This window comes from Geotrypetes seraphini, chromosome 12 (assembly GCF_902459505.1).
Source record: "Geotrypetes seraphini chromosome 12, aGeoSer1.1, whole genome shotgun sequence".
Lineage (NCBI taxonomy): Eukaryota > Metazoa > Chordata > Amphibia > Gymnophiona > Dermophiidae > Geotrypetes > Geotrypetes seraphini.
The window spans coordinates 47,394,118-47,420,394 of NC_047095.1; the positions used below are offsets into that span (position 1 = coordinate 47,394,118).

General features: G+C 43.8%; 1 protein-coding gene across 1 annotated transcript in view; it reads right to left on the reverse strand.

The window, feature by feature from the left end:
- The window catches only part of CACHD1 (cache domain containing 1), a 389,271-nt gene that overhangs the window by 195,814 nt on the left and 167,180 nt on the right, over window positions 1-26,277 (reverse strand). The window contains exons 5-6 of the mRNA XM_033916184.1: window positions 10,044-10,170; window positions 5,841-5,985 (exon numbers count right to left, since the gene is read on the reverse strand). Of these exons, the coding sequence (XP_033772075.1) occupies window positions 5,841-5,985; window positions 10,044-10,170 (272 nt within the window). The remainder of the gene's footprint in view (window positions 1-5,840; window positions 5,986-10,043; window positions 10,171-26,277) is intronic.

Here is a 26,277-nt window from a genome sequence, read left to right on the forward strand (position 1 = left end):
GTGAGTCAAACTCACAACTTCAGGGTGCTGAGGCAGCTGCTCTAACCACTAGGCCACTCCTCTACTCATGAAAATGCATGAGATAAATTTCATGCACTGCCTCCATTGTAAGCAAAACTCTCATCCATATTCATTGTGGGTATCCTGAAAATAAAATCCTGGCTAGATGTTGAAAGAAATTATAAGACTATAACAATTGCCGTACTGGGACAGACCAAAGATCCATCAAGTCCAGTATCTTGTTTCTAACGAACAGAGGCTAGCATTCAATGTTTCTTATTGAAGGTCATTGCTAACCTACAAAAGAGGAGTCTGTACAGAAGGAGATATTACTGAACACATTTTTTTTTTGAGTCTAGTGATTTACTATTACGGTACATACCAGAAGAAGTCTGTGCTAGGAGATAATAGGAACGTTTACTCTCTTCCAGAATAGGTGATGCTAGAAGATACCACTCATTAGTGATGAGCAGTCTGATTCTAGAGAAAGTAGGTGAGGTAATTAAGTATATTACTACAAAACATGTATGTATTTTCCTGGGTATAATTATGAAAATCACAGATTTGTAACATTATATCAGATAACTGCGAAGTTTTGTAGTCTGGACAGAGAATCTGTTTTTTGGCTATCTGTCCCCCAGCACTGACAAAATAAAACTCTTTCATATACTATTATGAAGACTGATTGATTTTAATAAATGGAAGCCTAGAGACCTTGAACTGGACTATTATGGGTGCCCAGAAATACTGGTTACTATTTGAAACTTGGTAAGAAATTTATTTTTATTCTGGTATGGCTGGGTCTTTCTGTATGGTCCCTTCGATGCCTCTGAATATTTAAAAAAAACAAAAACATTTTCCTCCTGTTAGTGCAAAGGCAAACTGGCATTATGGAAACTTTGAAAGTGGTTTATTTGACTGAATAACTGCATTTTTTTATATTTCTATTTCACAGTTGGGAATATTTCTGTTTTAATCTCACTCTGCGGGTTAGTTTGAGGATATTTTTCTTTCCTGCTTGAAGGATCCTCAAGCTCCTCTGGTTGATGCCCCTTTTACCCAGCTGAGGGTTTTCCACATCTGTCCCTTCAATTGGCACACACAGATGGGACACCCAGCTCACCTTCAGGAACACTGAGTAACCTTAAAACATTCTGGCTGACCATCGAAAAATGGAGAGTTCACCTTTTGAGATATTTGATTGTCCCTGCAGTGTCTCAGAAGGCGGTAAAGTGAATTTTCAAAAGTGTAAGCTTATCTGAATTCTGATTTCAGGTTTCTGAGAAGGAGGTGGAATTGAAAACACGATTGACAGCTTTCTGCAAGCAACTTGCAAGTTGAGATCCAGAATAGAGAATGATATGGGGACAAATTTTTCCCCGTCCCCATGGCCTTTTGCTGAGACCGATAAACAGGTTTTCTACAAGAGATGAATTAGATGGCCAGCCATAAGCTGTTGCTTGCAGTGCCATGGCCATTACTGCCGTAGAACATAGCTCTTATCCAGTGGTCCCAACACCACCCAAAGATATTTAATCAGTGTGGAATTCTTCCTTCCCCCCCCCCCCCCACAAACAAGCATCACAGGAGAAAGACCTTATCCTCCCCCCACCAGTGTAGTTTTGTTTGGGACAGTTAGCTAGCAGGTGCCTGTCAGTAAGAGAATGAAATGGGAAAAAATTTGTCCCCATCCCTGCAGGAACTCAATTTCCCTGTCCTGTTCCTGTGAGTTTTGTCATTGTCCCTATCCCATTCCTGTAAGCTCTGCCTTAACCACTCAAGCCTTGAACACTTATTATTTTTAAGTGTTTAAGGCTTGTGCAGATGAGGACAGAGCTTGCAGGAATGGGGCAGGTACAGGAAAAGAACTTGCGGGGATGGGAAAATGAGTTCCCTTGGGGACGGGGAAAAATTTGTCCCCATGTCATTCTCTACTGTCAGTACCTGTGAAGACATTCTCCGTAGAGACTATTTCTATGTGGTACAATCTAAAGCTGCCAAAGAAATTCTACAATGCTTAAAAAATTGTAAAGCTACAAATATATTTTGGTCCTTAAATTTGTACATACAAAGGAAATTTTTCATTAGCATTTACCCAGATAAATGGGCTATTCTTAATAATCCTATTTATTTTTATAATGCTACAGGGTGCACTTTGGTGATAAATATTCAGGTAAAATAGTTCTTTCTCTGTACAATTTACAATCCAAGTGGGCACCTGAAGCAATGGGAAGGATAAAGTTACTTGCCTAAGATTGCAAGAAGTGTCAGTGGTTATAACAAGATTTGAACTTGGCTTCCCCTTTCTTCTCAGCCCACTGTTCTAACAACTAGGCCAATAGGCCATGCCTTCTCATTAAAATTGCCTGCCTTCTTGCTTATTGCCACACGTCCTCTCTGTTGGTCAGTTTTGAAGCGGAAAAAGCCTTTGACCGGGTTTCCTGGTCGTTTCTGTTTGCCACGTTACGCCATTACGGGTTTGACGGGTTTTTAAAAAATGCTATCTCTGCTCTTTATGCTTCGCCTTTAGCGGCCTTTGAGATCCAGCAGAGAACTTGGCAGGGTTGTCCTTTATCCCCTCTTTTGTTTGTCCTCAACTTGAACCCTTTGGTTCGCGAGATTTTGCAGAATCCTGATATTAGGGGGGTTTCCATTGGTACTGTGGAATTTAAATGATCTGCCTTTGCGGATGACCTACTCGTTCACCTCACGCATCCTATCACAGCCTTGCCTTCTCTCTTGATGGTGATGGCTGAATATGGAGACTTTTGCGGGTTTTCGGCTAAATCTTGACAAATCTTTGACCCTTCCCACAACTTGTGAGGTTCGCGATACTTGGCCGGGAGTCTTTCCACTGTAATGGGCAGACCAAGCTTTCCGTTATTTGGGTATACAACTTACTTCTTCTGTTCCTTCCCTCAAACATACTAACTTGCATTTGCTCTTTGAATATACTCTCTGCGATGGCATGGAGTAGTGCTGCCCGATTCGAATCGGTTCACCGATTCACTTCGGGTGAATCGATTCGAATCGGTTCAAAACAAAAAAAAAATTGGCTTCCTGATTCACCTGACCCTCCCCCCTCCCCCCCTAAAGCAGGAGCGGCAGCACTGCTCTTGCTGGCCAGCCGCTGCCGCAGCTGCTTAAGAGGGCGAGGGTGCACACGTTCCCCTTCCTGTACCCTTAATTTTCCCAGTGTGAGCACCATCATGAACTTGCTGCCTGAGTCATGTTGGCTTTCCTTCTGATGTCACTTCTTAAACACGGGACCTGGAAGAGAACCGACACAAACATTTGCAGCAAGTATGTGACACTGCACACCCCTGGAAAATTAAAGAGGTACGAGGGAAGGGGCGTGCGGCAAGGAAGTATCAGGAAAGAGCAAGGGGGGTGGGGGGGGGTGGAGAGGATGACAGGTTCTGGCGCCTCCACCAAGACAGCACCCGGGGCAGACTGACACCCCCCACCTTTCTACGCCACTGCTTCAATAATGGGTATATTTTTAGCTGGATTGAGGAAAGTGTGTTTCCCAGAGGTGTGTTTACAAGGGATCCAAGAGGAAAAAGAACAAGAAACCGCCTGGCTCACCGTGGCAGTGAAGGAAAGGATCAGAGACAAGAAGACTTCGTTTAAAGAATGGAAAAGGTCAAAAACAGACGAAAACTGTAAAAAGCACAAACAACATCAAAGCAGGTGCCATAAGGCTGTAAGAGAGGCCAAAAGAGATTACGAGGAAAAATTAGCCAAGAAGGCAAAAACTTCAAGCCTTTCTTTCAATATATTAAGGGGAAACGACCCACAAAGGAAGCGGTGGGGCCATTGAATGACCATGGAATAAAGGGAGTAATAAAGGGAGTGCTAAAGGAGGACAAAGCCATCGCCGACAAACTGAACACATTTTTTGCGTCTTTATTTACTGAAGAGGATAAACAGAACATACCGGAAGCCGACAGGCTATACGCAGGAAACGAAGACAGGAAACTAACAAGGGTTGACAGTCAGTCTAAAAGAGGTATGCAGGCAGATTGATAGGCTTAAAAACGATAAATGCCCGGGACTGGATGGAATCCATCCGAGGGTAATCAAGGAACTAAAAGGGGCTATAGCTGAACTGCTCCAACTAATAGCCAATCTGTCGATCAAATCAGGAAGGATTTCGGAAGACTAGAAAGTGGCGAACGTTATGCTGATCTTCAAGAAAGGTTCGAGGGGAGATCCGGGAAACTACAGACCGGTGAGTCTGACCTTGGTACCGGGAAAGATGGTAGAGGCACTGATAAAGGACCGCATCATTGATCACCTTGATGGACACAATCTGATGAGGACCAGCCAGCACGGCTTCAGCAAAGGAAGATCTTTCTTGACGAACTTGCTGCACTTCTTCGAGGGAGTAAACAGGCAGATAGACAAGGGTGACCCGGTCAACATTGTATATCTGGATTTTCAGAAGATATTTGACAAGGTCCCGCATGAACAACTACATCAAAAAATTGCGAGCCATGGAATCGAGGGTGAAATACTCACATGGATTAAAAACTGGCTGGCAGATAGGAAAACAGAGAGTGGGGGTAAATGGACAATACTTGGACTGGAAAAGCATCACGAGTGGAGTGCTGGAAGTTTCGGTGCTTGGACCCATGCTCTTCAACATACTTATAAATGACCTGGAAATTAGTACGACGAGCGAGGTGATTAAATTTGCAGACGATACAAAGTTATTCAGAGTAGTGAAGACACAGAAGGATTGCGAAGACCTGCAACATGACATAAACACGCTCAAGAAATGGGCCATGATATGGCAAATGAGGTTTAACGTGGATAAGTGTAAGGTAATGCATTTCGGTAACAAAAATCTTATACACGAATACAGGATGTCTGGTGTAGTACTCGGAGAGACCCTCCAGGAAAGAGACTTGGGAGTACTGGTCAACAAGTCAATGAAGTCATCCGCGCAATGTGCGGCGGCAGTGAAAAGGGCGAACAGAATGCTAAAAATGATTATGAAGGGGATCACAAACAGATCGGAGAAGGTTATCATGCCACTGTATGGGGCCATGGTACGCACCCACCTGGAATACTGCGTCCAGCACTGGTCGCCATAAATGAAGAAGGACACAGTGCTACTCGAAACGGTCCAGAGAACAGCAACTAAAATGGTTAAGGGGCTGGAGGAGTTGACGTACAGTGAGAGATTAGAGAAACTGGGCCTCTTCTCCCTTGAAAAGAGGAGACTGAGAGGAAACATGATTGAAACATTCAAGATAATGAAGGGAATAGACTTAGTAGATAAAGACAGGTTGTGCACCCTCTCCAAAGTAGAGAGAATGAGAGGGTACTCTCTAAATTTAAAAGGGGATAGATTCCGTACAAACGTAAAGGAGTTCTTCTTCACCCAGAAAGTGGTAGGAAGCTGGAACACTCTTCCGGAGGCTGTTATAGGGGAAAACACCCTCCACAGATTTAAGACAAAGTTAGACAAGTTCCTGCTGAACCAGAACGTACGCAGGTAAGGCTAGACTCAGTTAGAGCACTGGTTTTTGACCTAAGGGCCGCTGCATGAGCGGACTGCTGGGAACGATGGACCACTGGTCTGACCCAGCAGCGGCAATTCTTATGTTCTTATAGATTGCATTTTCACAACTGTTTAGGTTATTCCTTAATTGTAATTTTACAAGCACAAAAGTAAGGTACCATGGTCTATGGATTCTTTTCACCCTAACAACTTTCAACACAAAAGCATATACATATTTTCAGGTCCAGTGGGACAAAATAGTATCAGATTTTTACATTTGGGGAGGGAGTTTGAAAAATTAATAAAATCCACTTATGGAAAAACTCACCTTGTCATGTTCATCAATAGAATGCAAAATAACTTGTGCTGCATCTTTGGCAATCTGAAGTTGTATGTCTGTGACAGATGCGCCATGGTCCACAATAACAACTATGTGCTTGGACTGGGGTCTAACGGTAGATACATAGACTGGTCTGAAATGATATAATCAAACATGTTATCAGTTGTGCTGGGAGCACATCTTGCAGGGGTGCTCAACTGCTCTAAATTTGGAACAACCATCTCTCATTTTGGTTGAAAGCTTAACCATTGTTTGTTTTCTACTGAAAATTAAAAAAAATATTATTCTATTCAACAACATTTCAGTAATCTCTATGGTACACCAGGTATTGCAAAATCTCTCTCAAAATGGCTTTTAAAAATAGACCACCATACATATGTAAGATTACAAAGGGAAATATACTTTCTGCAATAATTCTTAAAATCACATTTATCAAACAATAAATGTACTACAAAAGGGGTGGGGAAGAAGCCAAGATGGTGCCACGAGTTGATGTGCATCAGTTTACACTGAGAATGTGTGCTGTTTTCTGAGTCTGCTTATCTGACTCATGGTTGAAATTATTGACAAACGTTAAAATTTCATTTGCTGTTTTGATTTCAGTAGAAGATCTGATGGACAAAGACCTTTTCTCTCATACTCAGAGAAAACCAAAGGGAAGCTGAGGAACATTCAACAAAAATTTAGGTTGTGAGCTCACTGGGAGCAGAGAAAATACATACATATAATAAATGTTAACTATTTTAGTTGTAACACAAAAAGGCAATATATGAAATCCATGACCCTTCCCAGACAGGTAAGCTTGTCACTCAGCTCTAACAGTAGAATCCCACTTCATAGCTGCTGATGAATCCTAAAGGCTCAAACTCAGAGGAGGGAAATTTAATGGTGACACCAGGAAGTATTTCTTCACAGAAAGGGTAATAGATCACTGGAACAAGCTTCCAATGCAGGTAATCAAGGCCACCAGCGTGCTTGACTTTAAGAATAAATGGGACATACATGTGGGATCCCTACGAGGGTAGAGTTAAGGAACTAGGTCATTAGCACTCAGACTTAATGGGGTGGGTCAGAAGAGTGGGCAGACATGATGGGCTATAGCCCTTTTCTGACGTCATCTTTCTATGTTTCTAATTTGGAAAGCTCGGCTCGGCTTGGCTCGGCTATTTTCCTGTAAAGACAAGTCAGCTACAAAGCTAAGTCTTTTTCTGGTCTATGTTTTTCATATTCTGGCTTGCACTTACACAATGTAACCCTGTAGAGGTTGTATTTATAGCTTCATTTAAATGCTTTTGAAAAATTTTCTAAAAAAATTAATGCGTGTTGGCCAATGATTGGAGCAGGAGCGATTTCACTACGCAGATCATTCTCAGTCTGTGATTCCCACTGCTGTGCGTAGGCTCCGATTCTGAGGCCATAGTCCTTCAAATTTGTTGGGCTAACTACACTGTTGTGCATTGCTGGTTATTAGCAGTATTTAGGTTTGCTTTCTATTATATTTTTATATACTGCTGGGGCGATTAGTTTTAGGTTATACCATTATCTAATATAATAAAATGGTAGGACGCGCATGCGCACTAAAAAAAACGTGTTCCCTGATCCGTCGCGTTTTTTTTTAGTGCGCATGCGCGGGTTACGTCATGGTAGGACGCGCATGCGCACTAAAAAAAACGTGTTCCCTGATCCGTCGTGTTTTTTTTAGTGCGCATGCGCGGGTTACGTCACCAAACTCGGCAACTTGGAAAACAATCGCGCTTATGCTCAAGCCGCCGCCACAAATCCTCTCTCGAACCGCACCAGGATCGAGAGAGGAGCTGCGGCGGGGGCTTGAGCATAAGCGCCATTGTTGTCCCCCTACCTAGCTGCGAGGCTGCGGCGGCCTTCCTCACGGTTTCACGGTGCTTGGTCCGCCAAACAATTCCTGCCGTTGACCAAATTTGCCCCACCGTTCCTTCCCTTCCTCCATCAGGTACAGTTCAGCTCCGCCTATGTTAAAAGCAGCTGCTTTGAAATTGGAGCCCTGCCGCCACCGTAACACGTTCCCTCTGCCGCGGTCCCATATGTCAGAGAAGGGGCGGGACCAAGGCAGAGGGGAAAGTGCTACGGCAGTGGCAGGGCTCCGATTTCGACGCGGCTGCTTTTAATATTGGTGGAGCTGCACTGCACCTGATGGAGGGAGGGAAGGAAAGGTGGTTGTGCGCTGTTGAGCCCCTCTGCACGGGCCCAAACCAAAAAAGGAGCCAGGACTCTTCCCAACCCGGCATCGCCAGACCCGACAAAACGCCCTACACTCACAGACCCGCGAGCAGGGTTGCCATGGAAACTTAACCGGAATTACATGCAGTCGCGCAAGGGTCAGTGAGAGGGGATCAAGGGTCAGTGAGAGGGGATCAGGAGCTAAAGAGAGATTGAAAAAAACAAACAAACAACAGTGCAAGAGTAGAGAGAGACACACAGACAGTCACAGAAGGACAGGGGGCTAAAGACACAGATTGGAAAAATAACAAAACACAGAGGACAAGGAGAGAGAGACACACAGACACTCACAGAAGGACAGGGGGCTAAAGAGACAGATTGAAAAAATAACAAAACACAGAGGACAAGGAGAGAGAGACACAGGAAAATAAATGACAAACAGACATACAGCAGCCAAGGAGACAGACATACTTACATACATACAGCGTCCAAGTAGACAGACAGAGAGACAGCAAAAAAATACAAACAGCCAAGGAGACAAACAGAAAAAAATAAAAATTACAATGCCCAAGGATAAATTCAGGAAAAAAAACCTTCCAGACATACAGTGGCCAAGGTGTTAGAATGAAAAAAAGGCATAGAGACATACAGCAGCCAATGAGACAGACAGACTGACAGCGACCAAGTAGACAATCAGCAAAAAAACACAAACAAACACACAAAGCAAAAAATTAGAAACATACAGCGGCCAAGGAGACAGGCATGCAACAAATAGGAAAAATAAAAAAAAATTTTAATAAATCAACCATACATGAAGAAGGAATAAAAAAAAATAAAGGGAAAAGACACCTACAGGGAAACACAGGATCAAGAGCATACAGAGAAAACAGAAGTTTGCAGGAATCAGGAACATATAGAGAAAGGAGAGCAGAGACCCCTGCAAGAAGAGAAAAATAGCAAAGAGACTGGGGATGAGAAAGAGAGCAGAGATGCTTGCAGGGAGAAAAAGCTAAGCAGCAATGTTACAGCTTGAGAGTGCAGACTGAGGAAGAAAGCAGAGACAGCGCTACACAGGGAAATGGAGGGAGGAAAGAGACAGAAAGAAAAATACAGACAGACATAAATTCTAGCACCCGTTAATGTAACGGGCTTAACGACTAGTGAATTAATAAGATATTGTGTGTACATGAAAAATGAATGGAAGAAATTGGGGGTGGGGCTGGGGCGGGGCTAGGGTGGGATTGGGTGCGGGATTGGCTGAATGTTAATAGATGTCCCATTTTGATGAAAAAAAATAAATGGTCACGTTAGACTTGCAGAGAGGTGGCTTCTGGGGCAGGCTGGTGGAGCAGGTTCATTTCTTGCTGCTGCCGATTGCCTGAAGATTCAATTACAGTGGCCGGGCCTGGGGAGGAGGTAGGAGAGGAAGCTGGAAGAGCCAGATAAATCCAGAAGATTCCCCCATTTTTAAATAACCATCCAGGCACCCAGACAGTCCTTGAAAAAGAGGACATGTCCGGATTTTCCCAGACGTCTGGTAACCCTACCTTAATCTCATAATTCAGATTACTTTTTAAAAGTAAGTTTTATTAGTTTGTAAACATATATTTTTATGTTATTTTAATAGACTCCTGATGCAGGTGTTCTGCCAAAACATGGCCCTCATCAGGTTCTTTATTAAAGTTTGGATGACAACCTACAGTACTCTTGGAGGTCCATTGTACTTTTTCTACTTTGAAACAAATTATCTTTATAATAAAAATAGCAACCAGCCTTTTTCTTAATAAGTGTCTGCTCATATTTTGCAGATATAACATGTAAATATCCTGCATGGTGTTCCGATGATCAGCAAAATGATGCACCCATTTATTTAGGTTCATAAACTCAGAGACTAGATAGGAAAAGCAAGTGTCCTGTTTCTTCAGGATAGACTGGAAGCAGTTTTGTGAAACAGAATTTTGGCACATTCTACCCACAAGACAAGTTAAACCATACCTACTACGATGTTCATAACTTCCTTTACACTTGAACTTGTGGGCTGGAAACACTGTAAAAATGCCTTCCTCTGAGCTGAAGTACTGCCACTTAATTCCTGGGTTGGATTTCAGGTTGTCAGCAAGAACTAGAATTTGAAAAGAAAAGGATGAAATGGATTCAAGACAAAAAGAAAATCACAGGTGTGTTTCCATTCATGGCTTATTTTACATTCCTCTTGTATGAGAAGCTTAGAATGATGAGCACTTTTATGCATATTACTAAAATGTTTTGACTAATTTCTTCTTACTGGGAGATTTTTTTTAACTTCCTACTACATAAAATAATATTCTGAACAAATAATCCCAAGAAATGTCAACATTTTCATAAAATTGTGATAGTGAAAACACACATACAAAAACTTTTTTGAGGGAATAAACAGGCAGATAGACAAGGGTGACCCGGTCGACATTGTATATCTGGACTTTCAGAAGGCATCTTACAAGGTTCCGCATGAATGACTACTTCGGAAAATTGCGAGCCATGGAATTGAGGGTGAAATACTCACGTGGATTAAAAACTGGCTGGAGCATATGAAACAGAGAGTGAGGGTAAATGGACAATACTCGGACTGGAAAAGCATCACCAGTGGGGTGGTGCAGGGCTTGGTACTTTGACCCGTGCTCTTCAACATCTTTATAAACGATCTGGACATAGGGACGATGAGCGAGGTGATTAAATTTGCGGACGATACAAAGTTATTCAGAGTAGTGAAGATGCAGGGGGATTGTGAAAATCTGCAAATTGACATAATCAGGCTCGAGGAATGGGCATCGACATAGCAGATGAGATTCAACGTGGATAAGTGTAAAGTGATGCATGTCGGTAACAAAAATCTCATGCATGAATACAGGATGTCCGGGGCGATACTTGGAGAGACATCTCAGGAAAGAGACTTGGGCGTTCTGATCGACAAGTCGATGAAGCCGTCCGCGCAATGTGCGGCGGTGGCAAAAAGGGCGAACAGAATGCTAGGAATGATAAAGAAGGGGATCATGAACAGATCGGAGAAGGTTATCATGCTTCTGTACCGGGCTATGGTGCACCCTCACCTAGAGTACTACGTACAGCACTGGTCGCCATACATGAAGAAGGACATGGTACTACTCGAAAGGGTCCAGAGAAGAGCAACCAAGATGGTTAAGGGGTTGGAGGAGCTGCCGTACAGCGAAAGATTAGAGAAACTGGGCCTTTTCTTCCTCGAACAGAGGAGATTGAGAGGGGACATGATCGAAACATTCAAGGTACTGAAGGGGATTGACTTAGTAGATAAGGACAGGTTGTTCACCCTCTCCAAGGTAGGGAGAATGAGAGGGCACTCTCTAAAGTTGAAAGGGGATAGATTCTGTACAAATGTAAGGAAGTTCTTCTTCACTCAGAGAAGTAGAGAACTGGAACGCTCTTCCGGAGTCTGTCATAGGGGAAACACCCTCCAGGGATTCAAGACAAAGTTAGACAAGTTCCTGCTGAACAAGAACGTGCATTGGTAGGGATAGTATTAGAGCACTGGTCTTTGACCAGAGGGCCGCCGCATGAGTGGACTGCTGGGCACAATGGACCACTGGTATGACCCAGCAGCGGCAATTCTTATGTTCTTATGCCAGTACTGTGCAGACTTGCATGGTCTGTGCCTGTATATGGCCGTTTGGTGGAGGATGGGCTGGGGAGGGCTTCAATGGCTTGGAGGGTGTAGATGGACTGGATTGAGACTTCAGTAGGTGGAACCTAAGAGCAGTACCGGGCAGAGCTTTGGATTCTTGCCCAGAAATAGATAAGAAGAAGAAAAAAAAAAACCAAACAAATTTTTAGAATGAATCAGGTTGGGCAGACTAGATGGACCATCCGGGTCTTTATCTGCCATCATCTTCTATGTTACTATCCCCTCTACACCTCTTCCCTCTCTCTGCATATTCCTTCAAATCTCCTACCTGCTGCTTATGCCAGCCTCAGCTCTTCCTCTGACATCAGTTCCTGATCCCATGACCAGGAAGTGATGTCAAAAGGAAAGCTGAGACCATCATGAGCAGCACGCAGGAGATGCTGCTGGTGAAGATTTGAAGAGTTGGATAGGCAGAGAAGAGGAGAGGTACCTGCACCCCCACCAAGGCAGTGCCTGGGGCGGTCTGTCCCCGCCCCCCCCCCCCAGCCATGCTACTTGATTCATCCAGTCTGATCATTTGTGCCTGCCCACTATGTTGTTACAAGTATTACTTGGTCTGTGGTGTTCTTGATTCTCTTCATCAAATTGTTTTCACATCAGTATTTCTCAACTGTGCATCACAGAGTCTTTTTTCAACATCTTAAAAAACTATACCCTAAAAGTCAGGTACCTTTCTATTTAATTTTTTTTTAGTTCAAAATTTTTATTGAGGTTTTCAATAATACAGCAAATAATATTCATAGAATGGAGAGAGCAGTGGTATGTAACATAAGGGAACAAAAGAGTAAAGTCTTAACAACAATTATCTCTCACCTACTACCAGCTCAAAACAATACCAAGTGCAGAATATACACAAGCACAAAAGGTCAGTCACAACAAACTAACATATTGATCAAAAAATTTCCATGGTGATGTATGTGGGGAGGCATGAAAGCATGATGAGGAAACAAGCCATTTCTCTAATGCATATTGTTCATATTTGTTATAGAGCCCAAGTGAATTCCACCAGAAAGTGTAGTCTAACAGGGAGGCTGATTTCCCGTTTTTGAGGATATGCATGAGGGCTGTTGCAAACATAGAGTCAATCAGTTTTGGAGGACATTCTGAATTAGAGAAGCATGGATGTTGAGACCGAAGGATTACTACATCCAAGGATAGGTCAGAATGACAAGAAGTAATGTCCTTGTTAGTATTCCAAATGCGAGATCAAAAAGGCTGTAGAAGTGATGCCTTTGATGAGGGGACATTGACGTATTGCTGACACAAGGGGTTCAAGGTCCAAATTAAATAGTAAAGGTGATAGGAGACATCCTTGACGGATGTCCCTATGTACAGAAAATTTGTTAGAAAGTGAGTTATTGATAAGAATGCGTGAGGCGGGTTGCCAATAGAGTGTTTTAATCCAGTGTATGAAATATTCACCAAAATTATACCAATGCAGAACCCGCAGTAGGAAAGGCCATTCCACACAGTCAAAAGCTTTCTCAGCGTCAATGGCCAATCCCACCATGGGTTTCGCTAGACTCTTAACGTAGGCATTAATATGATGAAAGAGTCTAAGATTATCACCAATGTGTCTGTTTTTCAAAAAAAGCCCACCTGTTCCTTGTGTATTAATGAAGAGATAACCTTGTTAAGCCTGATGGATAGTATCTACTCTTTACCTTCCTCCTCCCAACTCCGATACTACCTGATCTACTCTTTACCGTTACTAGAAATGACCAATGACCTTCGCTTGCAACCCACCTTTTTAAACTCTTTTGTAATCCGCCTTAAACCGCAAGGTATTGGCGGAAAAGAAATCTATAATGCAGGGGTGTCCAACCTTTTGGCTTCCCTGGGCCGCATTGGCCGAAAAAAAATTTTCTAGGGCCACACAAACACCAACACTAGCTGATGAGTCAAAAAAAGGTTGAGCAGGTCCCAAATTTGCAATCACTAATATACAAGATGTACGTATCTAATAATAAACCTTCATTAAAGGGACACTGTGGAGAGGAACCCAAAAAAGCTGTAATATTTACCCTGACTGAGTGATCTTCCAAGTGCACCGCTGACAGTGGGAGCAGCCACAGGCTTCTGCATCCCTACACTGATGAGCTGTGATACGCGCTCCTGGTTCTCTCATTCACTTCTATTACAGCTATGGTGAGCATCTTCAGAGGTGAGCCTCTTCAGAGCGGGGATGCTGAATCAGCTGTCGGCAGCGCACGTGGAAGATCGTTCAGTCAGGGTAAATATTACTGCTTTTTTGGGCCTCCCACTCTGAGCTTAGACTCCCTCAAAATGAACATCTCCCCTGCTATAGTTAGTAGGGATCCCCAAGCCTCACCAACTGACAGCCACCTCCTCCCCCTCCCCCTCCAACTTCCCAAGTTCTGCAGCTGGCAACAATATTGCAGAGCTGCTGCCTTCCCTCCTCCCTGCCCCCCCCCCCCTTTGGCTTTCATGCATGCATGAAAGCAGGGGCAGCTTGAGGATATTACCATTGGCTGCAAAGCTTGGAGATTTTGAGTTGCCAGACTGGAGGAAGATGTCTTCAGTTGGCAGGGCTTGGGAATCCCCACTAGCTCAAATATTTATAAATTGCACTCAGGCAGGAAGAAACTTTGGTGCCCATCCACTACTTTTGGGCTCTAGTCCCTCCCCAAAATCAGCTGTATATGACTAAGCCACTGAATACAAAAATAATTGTGATATACATATCCCAAAGCTAACATATTCCAGTTAATAAATTCAAAATAAAACCATTTTTTCTACCTTGTTGTCTGGATGTTTTGTTTTTCCATCATTTTGGTCCCAGTTTATCTTTCTGTTTTTTCTCTATCTTCAACTAATTCTCTTTCCAGTGTCTGCTGTCCATTTTTTTCTCCTCTTCTCTTGTTCCATTTCCTTCTTATACCTGTCTCCAACGTATTGATTTTTCCCTTTCAGCTTTCTTAACTTTTTCTTTTCTACTCAAATCTTGCCTTCATTCCTTTTCTACTCAAATCTTGCCTTCATTCTCACCCTTCTTCTTTTTAAATGTTCAGCTATCTCTCAATTCTCCATCTTCTCTGACTCTAGCTCTCCCAATTTCCATCTCACTCCTTTCCCAGCCTCCTATTCCCTTCTTTCTACTCCCCATTACCACATTTCTACCACTGTACTCACTGCCTCTCACTCATCTTGTCATCTCCATTTTGACCTCATCCACATGGCTCACTACTTTCAAAATCCCCCTCCCTCTTTCCACTGGTCATGCTATAATGCCGTCCCTTTCTTTCTATCCCCTAGCATCATCTTATCCCAGCTCTCTTCCCTCCTGCCCTCCCATGGTTCCATCTCTCCTCTTCTATCTCCATGGTCCAACATTTTGCTCCCTCTCTTTTCTGTTTTTATTCTTCCCTCCCCCCCTTGATGCTGAACAATGAAATGGAGGAAAAAAAAAAGAGAGAGATGCTGCATCTCTCTGCCTTCCATCCACAGGCCTAACATTTCCCCCTCCCTCCCATCCCCAGATCCAACTTCTCTCCCTTTCTCTTCTCAACTGTCCCCCATCCCATCTCCCCCCATGCCTGCCTGCCTGCCTCCCTTCTCCAGGTCCACCATTTCTTTCTTTCTATTCCCAACAGTTCTCCCTTCAAGTATTTCTTTCCCTCTTCCTCCACACTACCCCAGGTCTAACTTCTCTCCCTTCAGACCATTGCCTACCATCTCTCTCTGTCCTCTGTTTCTGGTCCCATAAGCTCTCCCCCCACGCCCAATCTGGCACTTCTCTTAATACCCTCCCACCCAAAAAAAAAAAATCTCTGAACAAATCCCCCTTGCTTTAATCATCTTATTCTCACTCTCTTCTTTCTAGACAGCATCTGTCCTCTCTCTGTCTTCCATGTAGCATCAGCCCCTTCCATCCACTGTCTGCCCTCTCTCTCTGCCCCTTCCATTTCTCTGTCTGCTCTCTCCCCGTTACATATGATATCTTCCCTCTTTCTATGCTCCTTCCATAAACTGTCTATCCTGTGTCCCTTCTCTCCTTTGTATATGATTCATTTCAGCTTCACCCCCTCTCCATTTTTCTGTCTCCACCCCTCCCCTATGCTCTGACATCTCTTTCTTCTCCTTTCCTTCCTTCCTAACCACTCCACACTATGGTCAGGCATCTCTATGTCCGTCCCTTCCCACCCCCATGCCCTGGTACCTTCTCTCTGGCACCTCTTCTCCCTCTGGTCTAGCATTTGTCTCCTTAAGTTTCCCTTCCCTCTCCCATGCCCTGGCATCTCTCCTCTCCTTCCAACTCCCCCTTCCCCTCCATTATCTGGCATCCCCTCTCATTCTTTTCTCTCCTTCCTTCCTTTCCCATGGCCTGGCATCTGTCTCCTTCCCTCCCCTCCCATGCCCTGGCATCTCTCACTCCCATGGACTTGACATCTCTCATTCCTCTCCCTTTTCCTTCTCCATCCTTCCCTCTCTCTCCCCAACTGAGTGCAGAAGCATTTCTCTTCCCCCTTCCCTGTGCAGAAGCAGCATTTCTTCCATCCCCCCCCACCCATCAGCAGCGCAGCATTCACCTCCTAATTACCCCTCATGGCCAAGTGAAGCATTTGCTTAATACCACTGATCCCTTACCTGTTCTCCAGAAGGGTCATGCAGAGCACTGGGTTGTTGGCTTTGTCCATGGAGCAGCACTGTAGGTTCCACATGGCCACGCGCAGCAAGGGTCGGCACTTGTGCACGCCGGGAAAGGGCTCGATGGGCGCACGTGCCACCTGCAGCTGTCCCGGCCTGGATCACCCTCGGCAGGGTCATCAGCTCCACCTCAGTTGCCGCGTTGATGTTCAGTCACTATGGGCTCCCCAGGATCTGACTGAAGTTACAGGCGGCACTGAATTTGCGGCTCTTGGAGCAAAAGCCCTGCCTGCAGCGTTTGCTCAAAGCCGCGGGCAGCGTCTTCCATGCACCTCCTGCGGCTAATCTGGAAGCGTTCCCTCTGATGTCACAACGTCAGAGGGAACACTTCCGGGTCAGCCGCAAGAGGCACATAGGATCCGCTGCTCGCGGCTTTAAGCAAACGCTGCAGCAAGACAGAGGAGGGAGCCGGCAGAGGAAAACACTGCATCGTGAGCGGGGGCCACTGTGATATGCAAGGTGTGCCTGCTAGGACTGTCCCTAGTATAAAGCTCATTTCCAGAGCAGATAGTTCCAAAGCTGCTCGTTTAAAACCACAGTGTAGCCTTTTGCCTACCGTTCCTCCTGTATCCAGCAGAGGGAGTCCTAGTCCCAGACTGCAGGTTTCCCTTCCCCCACTTAATCAGGGAAGGAGGAACAGGATATCCGGTACACCTGAGCGTTTGGGGCGTGGTTGCCAGCTCCTAAACCTGAGGTCTGACCTGCTAGAAAGGCAGAAGAAAAGCTGGAGTGAACCAAGGCAGTTGCAAAGCTCAGGGCTGGGAGCTCTGCCAAGCTGTTCGGTACCTGAATGTATGGAACTGGTAGAGGCAGGAGCAGAGACGCCTACAGTCCCTTTGGAAGAGTTCCAGGCCATGGAACTGGAGTTGGAGCCGGAGTCACTTACAGGGATACCTTCCAGTGAGCAGCCCATGGAAGTCTGTTAATCCAAGGCAAGTGCAAGTGACCATAAACTCTTATGCTGGATTACAAATATCCAGGTTTTCCTGGAGGAACTATTTTTGGCAGTACAGACTGTTTTGTATTCAAGGTGTGTGGGGGTTTGTCCCACGTTAAAAGTGGAGGGATAGAGGGCCATATCTTGGCAAAATTCCATCACGTGGAGCACACCACCTTGTCCAGTACTACTGCAGCTGGAAGAATCAATGCTGAGGCACTGGTTCAGGCACAAGTCTTTTTAGTAAAGAATAAGGACTTATGCTGGGACTATATTTTTGATGTGCAGAGAAACCTTATTGTTTGGAACTCTTATTTACAGAAAAGAATCCCTTTTTGTTGAGGTTTAAGGTTTCTGGTTTTGAGTTTTGAAACCCCTTTCTTTTTGAGAAATATTATACAGCAATAGGACTATTAAGTTTACCTAAAGTGAATGTTCAGGGACTTTCCTATTGACGGTCAACTTCTGACAAAGTTTATCTTTTGATTTCTTGTTTTTTGTGGACTGATTTAAAGCTGAAGTTTGAAGCAACTGTTTTGTTGTGTGCTACAAAGTAAATCCAGTCCAGGTTTTGGATTTCTACTTTCCTGATTCTAGTGTGTTTTCTTTTACAGAACCTGCCTTATCTATCCTTGTGTCGCTCGTGGCAGCACACAAGAGCCAATTTCCTTGTCCCAGCGGCTCGGGACCCATTGCCCTGACCCCGCTGGTGACACCGCCCAGAATTCTTCATGGGGCCGTCTGCGGTTTGGACACCCCTGCTCTAATGTAATGTAATGTAATCTAAGCCATAATCTTGTAGTCTAGATTTAACAGGGAAATGGGCCTGAAATTTTTAACAAGGGCAGGGTCCCTATCTGGCTTTGGGAAAACAATGATGGTGGCCTTGGCAAAGCTGAATTGTTTATCAGGGGTAAGATGTATATAATTGTAATAAACTGCCAGACTTTTGGTAAACTGAGATGAGATAAGAAAGAAGTCAATTCTAGTATATATGTTGTGTGGAGGGGAAGAAATGAGAAAACTCCTTACCCTTAGGATTTAACAGACGCCATGAGTCAACTAGTGAAAAATTATCCATAAGATTATGTAATTCCTGAAATGTTTTAGATCTGGAAGGTTTGCATGAGGAGGATCTATCCAGAATGAGATCTTGAATTTGATTAAAATCTCCCCTAACATTGGGCAGGAGCCAGATTCAAGGAGAGTGGTTTGGAGTTCTCTAAAAAAAATTCAGGGTGATCCAATACAGGAGCATATATATTTAGGAGAACATATTCTACAGAGTGCAACACAGTATGAACCAAACACCATCTTCCCTCTGCATCCGTCCTGTGGGATATAATAGTGACAGGTAGTTGGGCTTTAAAGAGGATAGAGACACCTTTTTTTTTTGTTATGCATAGCTGGGAAGAATAAGTGGGATGTATATCATGCAATATGAAATTTAAGCACGGCATCATGGAGAGGATGCGTTTCCTATATGAAAATAACATCTGGATGCTTGGTAGTAAGGTAATTAACAATTTTCTTACATTTAATTGGGTGATTTAGCCCATTGACATTATATGATATTATTTGTAAATCAGCCATTATCAATAATACTGGCATACAGGCAGTGTGAGGCATACAGATGTGCATAGGAAAAGAAGCCATGTACTACAGCACATGACTGACCATTATAGTGAAACATCAGCCAAACAGAGAAAAGTAAGTATAAAGATAAGCTAACCAAACTAGCACAGAACATGTCAGTTAAAAATGACATGCTGATGTGCACAACAGAAAACCAATATATGGGTGTTTCTGTAGACCAAATGAAAAGCACAATGGAGAATGAAGCAACTCCACACCAGAAAGACAGAGTGCTATTAGGCCATCCTAATTATATAAAGGCATAAAGAGACATAGAACCCTGATTAGTGAAAGTCACTACATTGTCACGGATTCCAAAAAGATTTTAAGATCCTTTGGATCCATATACGAGGTGATGTGATTGTTGTAAGTTACCTTCATTCTTGCAGGTAAGCACCAATGTCTTTTAAATCCTGACAGGGGAACCTTTTTATAAAAGCAGCACACACTTTCCCACAATGCTTTCTTGCATTTTCTTCAGACTTTAAGCAGCCCTAGTCTTACTAGATGTGGAAAGACTCAAGAGACTCTGCATTATTCTTTACTAGTGATGGCAAGTGCATTGCTAGAGGCTCTCATGCTATGCTGCCCAGCAACAAAGAGCAGCAGCATGCTCAGCATACAGATAATTTCAGTCTGACTGAGAGCTAATAAGCCAATGGTATCCAGCACTCACATTAAACAGTTTTATTTTTTCATGTGGTTGTGTTTCTCAAACTACTGAACACATTTATGAAAAAAAGACTCAATTTTTGAAGATGTGGGTTATTATCTGACAACTTGCAAATAAAAACATTTTCTTCTTTAATTTAAAAACCAAAATCAAAACCCAAACCCTGTTATAAAACAGGCATGGGAGGGGAGAGGCATAGCAGCAAGGATTAGGTTCTTACTGCGATAATCCTCTTTCCTGTATAACAGCATATGATTCATTACGGATGGGTTGGGTACCCCAACTCCCAAGTTGGATTGTAGAAGGCATCAATCATTTTTTGCAGCTCCGCCTCCTTGTCTCCCTGGGAAGTACCCTCTCTCTTCAGTCCATACCAAAGCAAGCGATAACTCCTACAAGAGGAAATGATAACAAGGAGGGATTTGGGGAACACCCCAAAAACACTAACTTTGCTCTGCATTAGGAACAAAAAACAGTAAACGAACATTGCAATTGCAAAATTAAAGGTGGAACCAAATCACCAGCCAGCACTAACGCTTGCAAAGCTCTATGAAAGCAGTGTGCATACAAAAACAAAGCCCCAAACAATGAATATATCAGGAATGGGTGTCAGAAGCAGAGATGGTCCAATTACATCAGGTGCAGCACTTGAAGTCACTGGGAACCTTCAATGACTTGGAAGGTAAAATGTCCGTGGCTAAATCAAATGACTCGATAGTGAAAAAAGGGGCACGCACTATAAAAATTAAGAACAGGTAGTTCCCGACCGAAGCTCAGGCCTAGAAGGGCTAACAAGCCATGAAATACAAAGGAAACAAACTTGGAAAAAAGTCTATAAAACTTTAGGGAAGGGAATGAAAAAAATATTTCCCATAGGAACAAAAAGAGAAAACAATTTGGGAAGGCATCCCAGGACAAAAAATACATGTCAGTGAAAAACAAGGCTGAGAGGATAAAAGTACTCTGCAGGTTTATTACTCGTGAGGCTGGCAGGAAGGCACCCGAATATGCTTCAACTTTGAAAGTGATATAAATGCTTTAAAGTGCCCGCACCCTGGGCTCCGTAAATACATCACCCACATGTAAGATAATATGACCTGCTTGGCTTAGTGAAAATCTTTTTAGAAAAGTACTTAGCACCGATTCCTGTAACTAAGATTAGATACCAGGACTTATGCCTACTGAACACCTCATGCACAAGTTGGACATGCTTCCTCTTAGTTCTGTAACTCTGCGCATAACATTTGGGAATATCCATGCCCCTCCATTGGCCATGACCCCTTTTGGGTTGCATGAGAGGAAATTTAGGCACAGTTCTTTATAGAATCGCATATTGGCAGCACAACTCCAAATTAGTACCAACTAATGTCAATAATTGATCGTTAGCAGTCAATTATTGAGTGTTAATGGCTTATGAGTAATTTATTTATAACTCAGGATTGTGCCCATATTTGGGCAGCCTTTATGGAATACAGGGATATATGTGCAGTGATAGAGTGGTGACCCCACAGTGAAGACAGTGACAAATGGAAAAAAATTTGTCTAAGCACGCAAATATTTATAGTATTATTTATACTGAGGTTGATTCATAAGTCATGGCAACTATTTTTTTTCTCTTGAAAATGTGCCAACACTGGAAATCTAATATATATGTTTTCAAGTGTGTAACATACTTCTTAATGTGGCCACCAAATAACAGATGAGTGCAGGAGTCTCTGGTAGGGGAGAGGCAAAAAAACATGACATTTGAAATCATCCTTTTATTGTGGCATACAGTGTACAAAATGAACAACCTTCAAAGCGGTCTCTCAGGTTGTCCACGGTTCAATGCCATAGATGGGGAAGGCAGTGAATACTATCAGCTGTATTTGATTCGCTAATGTGTGCCACATATCGCTGAAATGCAGTAAAATGTTTGACTTTAGTTACTGCAAACACAACAAAGGTGACCAATTGGTGTTCTGTCTCTTTTATTGTAATGTACTCGACAGCAACAGACGCCATTTATTCGAGCCGCAGTCAGCAGCATATGGTTGTTTCTCAAGAAGCAGTTTACTACATGTGTTTAAAAGCTTGTGGAAATTGCATGAATTGATTTACAACAAGACTCCTGAGGCCGAAACACGATCGTGTCAAGTCCATTACAATAAAAGAGACTGAATACCAACTGGTCACCTTTGTTGTTGTGTTTACTGGTGTGAAGGCAGTTTCTCCTGTTTGTTTCCAATGACTTTAGTTACTTCCATTATGCAACGCTGTCACCAAAAGTTTGAGATTGGAGGCATGATCAATTCCAGCAATTCCAGACAACTGCAACATTAAGAAGTACATGTTACACACTTTCAAATGTATATATTAGATTTTCAGTGTTGGTGCATTTTCGAAAGAAAAAAAAAAAATAGTTGCTATGACGTATGAATCAACTCCGGGTATATTTTATTGGATATTATTTGATATATTCAAACCCAGGCATCTATATAAAGAGATTATGTCCTTACCTTGATATCATCTTTTCTAGTAGATAGGCGAGTCATTCTAGACAAGTGGGTTCTCTCCCAATGGCCATAAGGCATCTGCAGAAGGAATGCACTCTGGATTTTTCTCTACTTCACAGGGAGTTCTGCTGCTACCTGCAGTTAGTACCCAAGCACAAAGAGCTTCATCGACAACAGGTAAAGTAGGAACACTCATGGGAATTTTCCCAAGTATCAACAGTTCTGCTCAAACAAAGTAACAGAGGAACACAAACACTGGACCAGCCAACAAAGCATCAAAGGAGCCCAGATAGTACCCCCTGTATGAACTCAAATATATTATACAAATATCTGCAAGACCCCAAAGGGCATACTGGCATTCAAGATACAACTTGGGGAAGCATATACAGCATGAAAACAGTAGGTAGGAACAGAAAGGACAGGGTGGGAGTCTTGGATGACTTACCTATCTACTGGAAAAGATATTATCAAGGTAAGGACATAATCTCTTTTTCCAGTGCAATAGGCGAGTCACTCTAGAGAAGCAGGATGTACCAAAGCAGTCCCCAAAATCTAGGGTGGGCTGACTGTGCCAGCCTTCAAACCAAGGACCCAAAGGCAGAGTCGTACCACCACACCCACTCTATAAAATTTGGCAAAGGTATGCAGACTGGACCAGGTAGCTGCTCTGAAAATCTCCTCTGGGGGAGACTGATCTAGCTTTGCCCCAAGAAGAGGCCACACTCCTGGTAGAATGTGTCTTGATAGAAATAGAAGACTGCTTTCCATAAATAATGTAGGCTGACAAAATAGCTGTACGTATCCATCTGGAAATCGTGACCTTGGAAGTGGGAGCACCCTTGTTTAGAGGAATGTGTTAGCACAAACAAATGGTCTGAGAGTTGAAATTCGTTGGTGAACTTCAAATAGCGAAGAAACACCCTGCGCATGCCCAACTTTTTCAAAATACTGTTTTGTGACTTAGACCCCTGTGGGTTGAAAGACAGGCAAATGCATTTCCTGATTAACATGAAAAGCAAAAAAACTACCTTTGGCAGAAAAGAAGAAAAGGCACGCTGCTGATTTTAAGGCCAAATGGGATAGGCACGTGGGATCTATTCACAGAGAAAGGTAGGGGAGGGTCATTGGGGTGGGCAGACTAGATGGGCCGTGACCCTTATCTGCCGTCTATTTCTATGTTACTTGCTTGTTCTTGTTCTTCCTTGTCGCAAGATTGTGGCGGTATAGAAGAATAAAGTAACAGGAGTAAAACCCCCTGTTCTGCTGTTCCAAGGGAACTGGTTCAATGGCATGGAGACGAAGCAGAGCTTGAGCTTCCTGAAGAAGAAGGGCGGTCTGGGATGGACTGGAAGGATACTCTCTTGCAGGAAGCTCCGATGGAACCTGAGTGAAATGAAGAGAGTATCCTTCTCTGATGATGGTAAGCACCCAGAGTTCGAATGTAATTATCGTCCATCGGTTGTAAAAATGATGAAGACGACATCCTATAGGGGGGAAAAAGAGACAGAGACAGAACTGTGGAGGTTATGCTCTGTTGTAAACAGTCAAAAAGGCTGAGAAGCCTTAGGTGCAGCAGAAGGTTGGAGTTTCTGTTTCTTCTGAGATTGTTTTTTCAGAGGAGGGCGAGTATAAGGAGCTGGCCTTGGAGCAAAACGCCTTTGATAGATAACAGCAGGGCGTGCAGGCTTGGCAGGAGCTGGCTTTGGTTTAGGTCTGACTATAGAAGCAAATTATTTTTCATGGTCAGATAATTTCTTTGTGGCTGCCTTGATGGATTCATCAAAGAGGTCGTTGCCTTGACAAGGAATGTTAGCTAAGCAGTCTTGAAGGTTAAGGTCCATGTCAATGGTACGAAGCCAGGCAAGACGAAGCATAGCCACAGAGCAAGCAGCTGCTCGGGCAGATAACTTGAAGGCATCATAAGATGATTGGAGGAGATGCAGACGTGATTGAGAGAAAGAAGCAATGACTTCTTGAAACTCAAAATGCATTTGGTTATCCAAAAAAGCCAAAAACTTTGATAGAAGAGAAAGAAGAAATTCAAAATAAGTGATGAAATAAAAATTATAATTGAGGACTTTAGAAGACATCATAACATTCTGGTAGATGCGACGTCCAAATTTGTCCATAGACCTTGGAAGGATGGGATCTCTTCAAGGAGGATTCAACAAGCAGGGATTGATGAGATAACTGTGAGTTGTCAAACCCTTTGCGATACACTTTTATACCTAGAGTCTAATTTTCCTGGAACAGCTGGTATGGAAAAAGGTGTCTCCATGCATCGAGCAAAAGTCTGATTCAAAAGCTTATGAAGTGGAAGCTTAAGACACTCTGCCGGAGGTTGAGAAAGATGCATGACTTCTAGATACTCCTTAGAATATTTGGAGCCAGTATCCAATTGAACAACCAAGTCTACAGCCATCTGTCGCAGGAAAGACGAGAAAGATAGCTGATCTGCCAATGCTTTGCCTCGAGAAGGACTCGAGGATGTTGAGGCAGCCTGTGTCGAAGAAGAAGCTTTGGCATGGAAAAAGGCATCAAAGGAACCTGGTGACTTGGATGAGGCAATCAAGACCGGAACATCCTCGAGGTCCGGCATCGGAGACCTCGAATGAGGAGTCGGTGGTCTGGTCGAGGTTGAAGTAGATCGAGGCTTTGAGGAGGATGGTCTGTCCTGAGAAGAAGAACGATGCCTGGAAGGATGCCTCGATGAAGGCCTCGAATGGTGGTGAGAACTGTGTCTGGAACCAGATCTCGAGGATCGAGGAGACTTCGCCTCGGAGACGTGGGCAGCCGAAGCCGATGTATGAATAGGACTAGAGGCTGTAGATCGAAGCTCCAGTGGCTTGGTGGAGGAACCTCGATGCACTCTCAGAGACTCTGCTCCTTGTTTAGAGTGTGAGGATTCTCTTCGAGGCACTCGCAAAGAATCTGCTCCTTGCTTTTCATGCTTGGATGGCAGACCAGACACTCGCAGAGACTCTGCTCCCTGCAAAGAGTGTGGAAGCTCAGACTGGGGCAAAGGAAGCAGCTCGACCTCCAGTAGTCTGCTGAATGCCTAGGCTGGATAAGAGGAAGCAGTTTAGGTCCCATGTTAGTAAGGAACTGAATAAACTGCTTCTCTAACATGGTCTGGAAAGAAGCCAGCAAGGATGGATCCGCGTCTGAAACCGGACCACCTGCTTTGGCTGGAGGTTCCTTCGAGGTAGTGTGAGTGTGTTTCGACTTAGAAGTATTGGACACTTTAATCACCACCGGTGGAACCGACTGCTGAGCTATCTGACCTGAGGAAATAGGGGAAAATACAGCAGATGACGTCGAAGCAAGAGCCGCTGCAAACGATGAGGCTCGAGGTGGAAGCAGTAGGCACAAACGGAGCCTCAATGGAAGTCGAGGCCGAAGACGCTTTCGAAGTCGAGGGATCAGTAGGATACTCCATCTCAAAAAGCTTGTCCACCAGAATGCAACGGTGCTTGAAAGCATGAAGCTGAAGGCACGAGGCAGGCACGACCTAGGATGATGTTTCGGCCCAAGGCACTTGAGGCAGCGTCTGTGAGGGTCCGTGAGAGAGATCGCGCGCTGACACTTGCTACACCTCTTAAAGCCTGTAGCAGGCCGGGACACAGATGGGAAAATAGCCGCCGCAAAGTCGAAGCCCTCGAGCTGCAGCCGAGCGGCCTTTCAATCTCTCCCTAAGTTCGGGGAGAGTCCCCATAGACTGGAAAACAGCTAACGTCGTTCCACTGCACAAAAAGGGTTGCAGGGCAGAGGCTGCAAACTACAGACCGGTGAGTCTCGCATCAATAGTATGCAAACTCATGGAAACACTAATCAAACATAAATTAGACGCAATCTTGGATGAGGAGAATCTACGGGATCCCAGTCAACACAGATTCACCAAGGGTAGGTCCTGCCAATCCAATCTCATCAGCTTCTTTGACTGGGTAACAAAACAGTTAGACTTGGGAGATTCCGTGGACGTCGTATACCTAGACTTCAGCAAAGCTTTCGATAGTGTCCCGCATCGCAGGCTGTTGAGCAAGATGAAATCTAATCTAATCTAATCCTTAGGTTTGTATACCGCATCATCTCCACGTTCGTAGAGCTCGATGTGGTTTATAGTAGGA